General features: G+C 32.6%; 2 protein-coding genes across 2 annotated transcripts; one reads left to right on the top strand and one right to left on the bottom strand.

Moving 5' to 3' along the window:
* The first annotated feature begins 5,901 nt into the window (after positions 1-5,901).
* On the top strand, positions 5,902-7,583 carry LOC141678811 (feruloyl CoA ortho-hydroxylase F6H1-3-like). Its single transcript, XM_074485216.1, has 2 exons — positions 5,902-6,464; positions 6,823-7,583. Exons 1-2 carry the CDS (start codon positions 5,980-5,982, stop codon positions 7,388-7,390), a joined length of 1,053 nt encoding a protein of 350 aa, XP_074341317.1. The 5' UTR covers positions 5,902-5,979; the 3' UTR covers positions 7,391-7,583.
* A 192-nt stretch (positions 7,584-7,775) lies between these two features.
* Positions 7,776-9,671, bottom strand: LOC141678426 (5-OH-xanthotoxin synthase-like). The gene is made up of 2 exons (XM_074484744.1): positions 8,645-9,671; positions 7,776-8,496 (listed from the first exon to the last, which is right to left on the bottom strand). The coding sequence occupies exons 1-2, from the start codon at positions 9,569-9,571 to the stop codon at positions 7,873-7,875; spliced, it is 1,551 nt and encodes a 516-aa protein (XP_074340845.1). The 5' UTR covers positions 9,572-9,671; the 3' UTR covers positions 7,776-7,872.
* Between the last annotated feature and the right edge of the window lie 256 nt (positions 9,672-9,927).

Raw genomic sequence — 9,927 nt, 5'->3', positions numbered from 1 at the left:
TTCGTGTTATCTGATTAGTGTCATCACCATTACTGCTAAGGCTAAGAACAATAAGGCTATTGAATGAAGTATTTAATGAAGTTAGAATCCCATGTTTGTCATATATATTAATTCAATTATCTTTACTCTCTTAGTTATAATTGTTAGTTTAATTCTTAGTTATAAACAACCTCAATTTGTTATCGTCTTAGCATTAAATAATAACCATACATTGTTGTTTAAGTGCATAAATTAATTAGTTAACCAAGCCGGTCTCACCGAACGAACTAGAAAAGATTTTGTATTACTTGCGAACACGTATACTTGTGTGTATTATTAGCGCGTGTTTAGCGATTACCAAGGATCAGGTTTTTGTGTCTACAAATTAGGTGGTCGAGATTGCGGGACCTGAATTTGTGATGTCTTTTTTCTGGGCGATGCTTTGTGTTATCTGGATCATTATTTTTGCATGGTGCTGTTGTAGAAGTGGAAGAAGGGTCTTGTGTATTTTTCTGAGCTCTCAGTTGGAAAAGTCTGTTGCTTTGGATCTTGTTTGTGTTTAGGCCTGTTGCCTTTTAGTTGGGCTGGGCTTTTTGGTCTTGGATTTTTGGCGTATGGTTGGTGCTGGGAGGAGCATAATCAGTTTGGGTTTTTGTCCTTGGCCGGTTAGTTTTGTTGGGTTTTTTGTTTAGACTTCCAAGCTCCCTTTTGTTGGACTTGGTTTTTTCCTTTTATTTTCTTTTGATCCTTTTCTTTTATTTTTTTGAAGATTTGTTTCATACAATTTAGAGAAGGATCACCCCTTATATATTTTTTTCTTTTAGTTTAATACACTAGGCTAGACCTCTTTAACCAAAAAAAATAATGTCATTGATACGGCCAAAAATAACAAATATACTTAACTGAATTTTTTGCATTGGATTAAAACATACATGCAATGTGAATTACAATAATATACTACTCATCCTGAATAAAGAAAAATTATATTTAAACTGGACTAATATAATATTTAAAATAAACTAAATATAATTACTTAGATATGGTTGCTAATGGACTTATATAATTATGGGTTGTAGATAGTCTTAGAATAAAATAAAACCTTATATACTATTCACAAGGGTTAAAAATGATTTATACAACTATTCAACGATAAAATAAATTTAAAATCAAAAAATATTTAGATCAACTAAAACTAAACAATTTATACTTTTTCAGGCTAAAAAAAATTATAACATATATTCGAGCTTAAACAAATTAAATCAAAACTGAAAATATTTGGTTTGATTTAGTCGGTATAATTGGTCTTAAATTAAAATAATAATTAGTTTGATTTATACATACCGCGTAACATATATCGAAATTAGTTACTATAATATAATAAAGAAATATATCCGACTATACTTATTCAAACATATTTATTCTTTTAGAAAAATATATTTAATAAAATATTATAAAATAATTATAAAATAAATATTTTTTAAAAATAATTGTGCATCGCACGGGGTTTTAAGCTAGCAACTTATAAATGATGTTTATATTATCTATGTGACACTGTTCAACTTTAAATTATAAGCTATATTTTTTAAAAAATCTCAAACTTAATTTTATTTATCGAGATCATCTTTTTCTTTCCCATCGTGCTTATTTCCACAATTAGAATTATTTTATGTCAGTGTACTCATACGAGAATCAAACTTTTTAATGATTGTTAATTCAGGACATTTTCCTCCATAGACCATCATTAGTGTAGTTGTAAAGATTATGATATGTTTGTGAAACAGACTACAATAATCGGAGCAGTATTTGTTGCTGTGATGATGAGCAAGATTAGAAAAGTTATCCTTGACCTAAAAATCGTGAAGAGCAATTAATGATTCTGTTTGATGAAGAAACCGAGCCCACTTTGAATTTTTTCTTTGCTAAATAAACATTCGGACACCCACATCATCAATTTATATGCGATATGTATTTAGTTTAGACTAAAAATGTATCATGCTATAATTTGAAAATGCAATTGCGATTCGATATAAAATTACCCCTTTGGGAAATCGGATCAAAACTAGAATTCTTATGATGCTGAAAATTTTAGATGTGATGTTTTCAATGAATTACTAAATATTGGATAAATAACTTGTGATAATTTGAATTCTTGATTTTCGTTATCAACATGGGTGTCCGAATGTTACGACTATATGAAAAAATTAGTTACAAAGTAATAGCATATATAAATACGGAAATTAAACCCTGCATTAGATTAATAGAAAATAGAATATGGTGATTGCCATTTCAATTCCCATCAATTTAGATGAAAGAATAAGATTTTTTTTGGTATTAATTTATATGCGAATGTGGGTGGTTGGTTGAGTGTTTAACTAGATACATATCGTATAACTTAATAGTTTCATTAATTATATATACAATTTATAAGTTTTATTACCTTTTTATTTTCATTAACACATAAACTGTAAATAAGAATTGAATATACAAACAAACGCTAACTTGAAATAAAATTTATCTATTATAAATTAATTTATTTTAAAATTACACTTCATTTTTTTAATTTAAACCAAAATTTACAACTTGCTCGCAAATTGCGTTTCAAACACTCCGACGACTAGCACGTTTCAACATCTTTGCATGGCGGCAAGCAGTGCATTATTGAGTTTAAAGTGTAGCACAAATTTGACCGAAGACAGACGTTAACAATCAGGTACATTCAGTTGAACGAGCAGATACACTCTTCGATGACTGTCAGGATATTCTCTTGCACATGACGCGATTCTAGCTTGAAATCATGAAAGTCTAACAGTACAAGTCTTTGCGAAAATCAATTTATGTAAACTAATAAAACTTTTAAGATTTGTTTGGTTCATGTCATTCTCGTATTTTCGTTCATTCCAAACACACATAGTTTGGTTTACTGAAATCTAATACTAATTTTTTATACCCACTTGACTTGAAATCAGATTTCATATCTTTGGGAAGGTGGGTTTGAAAAAAATTTATGAGATATCAAATTAAATTTTATTATTTTATTTTTATTTATAAAGCTAAATATAATTTTAAAACATATATTTTAAATATTATATTGTTTAATTTTAAATAAGTTTTACTTATTTTTATTTAAGAAAATTAATAATATTTTATTTTATTTATTTTAAAGTTATAAATTAACATTGAAATTTTGAAATTTTAATTTTTTAATCACCTATATTTAATGTATATTTAATCTTCAACGACTGTCAGGATATTCTCTTGGACATGACACGATTCTAGCTTAAAATCATGATATTCTAATAGTACAAGTCTTTACAAATTTCAATTTATTTAAACTGATAAAAATTTTAAGATATTTTTCAAAATACAAAAAATCTACAATAATTTTTTTTCGAATTCATAATGGTAATCCTAATGCGAGGGGTATTAGATCTCCATGCATGATTCATCCATCAATTTGGTATAAAAAAGGATCTCGAGGAAGGGATTTGTAAATCAAATTAGGAATTTATTATTTTTGATGTTAAGCATAAAATTTATAAAATTAGTTAAATCTATTTATAATTTGAAACAAGCTCTAAATTTATTTAATAAGCCCTGAATTACGTACAGATTGAAGTTGAATTTGAATGTACGAGGTTCAGTATGTGACAAGGTAATGATATTGAATTAAATGAAACTCGAGATAAGTTGTAAGGATGAATCAGTTGAACCGTTACACATTACATTAGATTAGTCCTTCTATATGAAAATAAAAGTTGTAATTTCTTAAAATCTTATTAAAAGTTCTAATACTTTAAGTATAACAAGAGTTTATTAAAAATATATATATCAAGTAGGTGATTGATTGCGTCCAAATAATTCAACTAGATCACTCGTTATAAATTTGACTCAAAATAATTATTAATTAATTTAATTTGATTATTTCGATAAATTTAATAATTAAAATTATCCAAAACTGAAAAATGATAACATAGGATGGTAGAGTTCGGACTGAGTTTCAATATAATTACTAAAACTTTCTATTTGACTCACGGAATCATGAAAAAAATCTGTTTTTGATTCTCCCATCTTGTGTTATTTTCAATACTTTAAAAATTAAAAACGAGATTTCATCATGACTTTATGAGTCAAAAAACAAGTTCTTTAATTATATTGAAGCGCAGAACGACCTATACCCTCTTGTGTTAATATTTTTCGATTTTTGGCTAATTTCAATTTTCGACTTTAACAAAATATAATCAAATTAAGTAAATTAATAATCATTTTAAATTAAATTTGTAATAAGTGACTTACTTGAATTTTTGAATATAATCACTCACTTATTTGATAATTAACCCGATTTTAAAACTCTAACAAAGAGAAAATGAGGAGACGAAAGTAGGTTATTACTCTGAGCATTCCATGGGCTTGATTAAAATAAGATCATTAACCTTTTAAAGGCGTAGATCATCATTATAACCATAATCTTTCACTTGTGGGCGTCTACGGAGCGTAGAGGTGGCCATACGTGCTGTCCGTGCGTGCCGAGCCGGGTTTTCAGCGGGCCGGTTTGCTTACATCTAGATTCGTAAACGGCACGTTATAGTAGGCGGGGCGTGCCGGGTTCAGTCCGAATAACGGAAGTTAAACTCGTGCACAGCTCGCGGGTTATACGAATTAAACGGGTCAGGAACAGGCGGCAGAATTTCAGACGCGTGAGGAGCACGTACGTGCTGGGACGTGCGGGTCGAACGGGTCGATGCGAGTCGAACTGGTTGCGCGTGAAGTAGCATAGTAGCAGCAAGTCAATTTTTGATTAATTTAATTAGAAGACAATTAGTTGCAAGCTGTGCAAAGTGGAGGAGGGTGTCACGTGTGTGATTTGATTGGCTGATTTCCGTACTAGTATATTGGCCACCTCTAACGGAGCGTAGTAATAGAATGATATAATTTTGAAAATATTATTGATGGCAAGCGAAATGGCATTCACCGTTTTCTAGTTTCTATTAACTTAATGCAGGGTTTTATTTCTGTATTTATAGATAAGGCTGAGCATCAAACCGAACCGAAAAACCGAACCAAACTGTGCTAATTCGGTTCCGTTTGGTCCTAATTTTTTCAGAAATTCGGTTCGATAGGACTTCTATTCCTATTGAGGTTTCAAGTGTACTGGCAAATGATTTATAATCAATAAAATTTCTTTGTTTGTCAAAAAAAAAAAAATATTTCGGCTTGGACCGAATAGACCGAATATACCAAATCACAAATACTATAATTTCATATTATATATATTTTACATGTATATTAATAATTATAATTATAAATTTTACTTTGTAATTGTATTTATAGACTATTAGAACTTTACATATCACATTAATTTAATTATATTTTAGATTTTTATAATTTGTGGTTTAATTTTTAATGCAATTTTTTTTTGAAAAATTTTGGTCTAGTCCGGTTCCGGATCAAACCGAATTTCGGTTCGGTCCGGTCCATAATATAACTTCTGTCCGGTTTGGTCCAAGAAAAAATGATTATTTCGGTCCGGTTTTGGACCGCACCGACCGAATGCTCAGCACTATTTATAAATTCTATTACTAGGTAAATAATTAATTTTTCATATAGTCGTAATAGAATGATATAATTTTGTTATGTTTTTCTGCCTGTTTTTGGTGATTTAATTTGCCCCGTGTTCTCCTATATTATTAAACTATAATATAATTAGTAAACAAATTAACATATTTTATATAGAAAAGCTATATGCGGCGGCTTTTTAGTAGAAGGGATCCGACCATCGTTTTGTTAAATTCTACTAGTATACAAGTTGTCGAATTTAGAATTAATGACCAAGAAAATTAAAGTTGATATTTATGCTTGCACACTTTTGGCAGTCACAAGTAGTACCACGAAGTCTATAAATAGCATATCACTACATGCACCTCATTCATAAACTACACTCATAGTCTCATACTCTACTCTTCCTTTGCATCTAGTAATTACTTGCTTGCTTCAAAAACAATAATGGCCCCAACTTTCACTAACGATTACAGACATTTTGCAGTAACGAAAGGGCATGGAACAAAGGGTCTCTCCGATCTCCAGCTCGACTCTTTACCAGAGCAATATATTCAACCTGTGGAGGAGCGATTAGACATGACCAAAGTCCTGAAGGAAGAGTCCATACCGGTGATCGACATGTCCAATTTGGATGATCCCAATGTCGCTGATCAGATTGTGGCCGCTGCTGAAAAGTGGGGATTCTTTCAGATTGTTAATCATGGAGTCCCTGTTGAAGTTCTTGAGAACGTCCAGGAAGCTACCCGTAGATTCTTTGCTTTGCCTGTGGAGGAGAAGATCATGTTTACCCAAGACAAGTCTCCTACAAATTCTGTTAGGCTTACAACAAGCTTTCTTCCGAAAGTAGACAAAGTTCTCGAGTGGAAAGATTATCTTAGTATCTTGGTTTCTGATGAAAAGTCTTCTGAATTTTGGCCATCTGCATGCAAGTGAGTTCATTTTCTTTTTTGAACAAGTTTAACAAGAATCTTTATTTTTCACGACCATCAAAATAAAGAAATACTCCAACCTTTGGTTCATCCTTAATGCTTTTTTTTCCTTTTTATATTCTATCTAGCTAATTGTTAACATTTTCTAAAATTACATATTTTTCTTCACTAATTTTGATAGATATCACTAAACTATACGCTTTTTATTAATCATTTTGATTTACATTTTAATCTCCGTGCCTCACCCAAATATTAAGGGGGAACAAAGAGAATAATTAACCTATACCTTGGGGTGTGGCCTAGGGGGTCAATATTCATTTGAAGTGTGCATAACAAATCTATTGCCAATGTGTTTCAGACATGAAGTAATGGAATATGTGGAGAAGTCTAAGTTGGTGATGAAGCGGCTACTAAAAGCCCTTATGCAGGGATTAAATGTGGACATGGAGTCAAAAGAATCACTTATAATGGGCTCAACGAGAATCAACCTCAACTACTATCCTGTTTGTCCAAACCCTGAGCTTGCAATCGGAGTCGGACGTCATTCTGACGTCTCCTCACTCACATTTCTCCTCCAAGACAATGTCGGAGGATTATTCATCCGAAAGATGGAGACTGATACCTGGATTTCCGTACCTCCTCTCAAGGGAGCAATAGTAATAAACATTGGTGATGCTCTTCAAATCTTGAGTAATGGGAAATACAAAAGTGCTGAGCACTGTGTTGCAGCCAATGGAAGCAACAACAGAATTTCGGTGCCGATCTTTGTTAACCCCAGACCCGAAGAAATTATTGGCCCCCTTCCTGAGGTGCTCAAGAACGGAGAAAAACCAATATACAAACAGGTTTTGTACTCTGATTATGTGAAACATTTCTACAGGAAATCTCACGATGGGAAAAACACTCTCGAGTTTGCCAAGATATGATTTTGGACCTTAAGTTGCTAAATTGAATAAAGTGCTGCATCATGTGTTGTATTCGTTTAGTATCTACTTATCTCGTCATTCAGATGAAGACCATGTACTGTTGCTTGTAATATTACTTAATAATAAGCGGTTGATGAGAATAAAGCAGTTAAGATTCCATTAATTATATAACAATTGCAATTTGCACTTAAAATTTTGTCTTATTTTTCAATTTTTAAAGCTTGTTACGGCATGTACCCAGCAATAGTACTATATCTCAGTGATGATCTCTACAAAAGGTTTTTTTTTCTTGTTTTCCTTGCGTTTTTTTCACGTAACTGTTCATATTGGCGCAGAAAGAAAATTGTATGTTGACGACATATCTTATTGCAATTAACACAGGACATATATATAAAGATTGAATAACTGAAAACAACCGGGCACACATGTATAGGACTACATGAAAAATCCAGTCCTATTAAACCAGAATAGTTTATGCAACACTAGCAACAAATTCTCGGTTGGAGGCAGAGAGGGTATTTCTTATGTAATGTTACACCATGGCCTTCTACATGGCCATCTTCAGTGTCTATGTCTTCCTTCTTCATTCCAGGAGGTAGCTCCCAGTCGAATGAGAATAGAAGATTTGAAATAACTAGCTCCAGGGTTGTAACAGCCATATTCATTCCGGGGCAAATTCTGCGACCAGTTCCAAAGGGAATATATTCGAAATCATGTCCTTTATATTGAATGTCATTGTTGAGGAATCTCTCAGGCAAAAACTCATCTGGATTTTCCCAAACCTCAGGGTCCCTATGAATGGCCAAAACATTCACGTATACTATAGTTTTAGGTTTGATTTCGTATCCATTTAGGACCAACCTATCCAATGATTCCCGCGGAATAAGGGGAAGAATGGGGTACATTCTCATGGTCTCCTTTATAACTGCTTCAAGATAAGGAAGTTTCAAATTTTGAAGATCTTCTTCGTGTATTCTCTCTTTTCCATGCATCATATTCCTCACTTCTTCTTGCGCTTTGTGCATGACTCCAGGGTTCTTTATCAGGCTTGTCATGATCCATATCACTGTGTTCGCTGTGGACTCCGTTCCAGCAAAAAATAGGTTCTGCATCGAAACGTATAAATTAAGTTTTAAAATTCAACCAATTGTGAAATATCTGTGGAACCTTTACAAGGCCAAGCCGTTCTACAGATTGCTGTGTACATGAAGAAATACTGTGTGTGTGAGTACATATATCGACAGTGTCTCTTACCATTATAACAGCTTTAATGTTATTCAATGTAAAATCTATTGAAGATATCTGGCCGTCGTTCTTTAACTGAAGTAAGATGTCAATGACATCACCCTCCATCGAACTTGGCCTAGATGGGCTGAGATGTTCGTCAATCAGTTCTTGATAGAACCAATCCATATCATGAAAACTTTTTTCCAGCCGTGCAGAAGATCCGGTTAGCCTATCTAGCCATCCAAACAAGGGAAAGTGGTCGGAAAAGTAAAAAGTTGCCATTACAACCCCTAATCTGTTTAGTAACACTTCAAATCTTTTCATGTGATCTTCATCAAACTTCTTTCCAAAAGCTAGTCTACAAGTTATAGTGTTTGTAAGTGGCATCATGATCTTACTCAAATTTAAAACTTCATTTGCTGAAGCCTTTTGAGAAATTCGTTTAATCATGTGAAAAACTTCTTCTTCACGAATCAAACGAAAAGATTGTACTCTTTTGGAGCTAAAAACATGAACGGTGAGAATCTTTCTCATTTCCTTCCAATAGTCATTATATGGAGCAAAAGCTATATCAGTGCCATTGTACGAAACTTTTCTCAACCCGAAGAAGTTAGGCCTGCTACAAAAAATTAAGTCATGGGTTTTCAACAATTGTTTAGCCATTTCCGGGGAAGAGATTATAAGAGCTGGTAAATAACCAAGCCTGAGATACAAAATTGGGCCATATTTTTTCGAAAGTCTCCATAGTTGGTGCGGAAGGATGGAGATATCAAGCTGATGCAAGTTTCCGATAAATGGGAGTCCCCATGGACCTGGTGGATGTGGCAGTTTTGATCTAGAGTTACCTAGAAGTTTGGGAAGAACAAGTATGAATAGGACAGGAACACCAACAAGAAGATAGAGATAAGTTAACGAGGCCATCATTGTGCCTTTTGTTTTCTTCAGACTTGGCATAAGTAATAGTCATTTATAGATTTATTTTGTCTACGACTACCGGACGTTGCTTTCTCTGTTGGAAGACACAAAGAACGTTGAGAATAACGTTTTGCCATCATCGTAAGAATACTAACAGGCTGTGCAAAGATCAGGGATTTGAATATTTGTAAAATGGTCCCTAAGTTTATTTATTAATCAACAATTACTGATAAGACAACCAGTCACACCAGAATGAATTTTTTTATTTTACACCACAATTATATTATAAAAATACGATGGCCTATTCAAGCACAATCATCTACATATTAATCAAATTCTGATAGGCATAAATATTTAACCATCAAGACTCATGTGTCATTGCATGCAAGACTTGT

Source organism: Apium graveolens, chromosome 8 (genome assembly GCF_009905375.1).
Source record: "Apium graveolens cultivar Ventura chromosome 8, ASM990537v1, whole genome shotgun sequence".
Taxonomy (NCBI): Eukaryota; Viridiplantae; Streptophyta; class Magnoliopsida; order Apiales; family Apiaceae; genus Apium; species Apium graveolens.
This window is presented reverse-complemented; position numbering and strand designations above follow the sequence as displayed.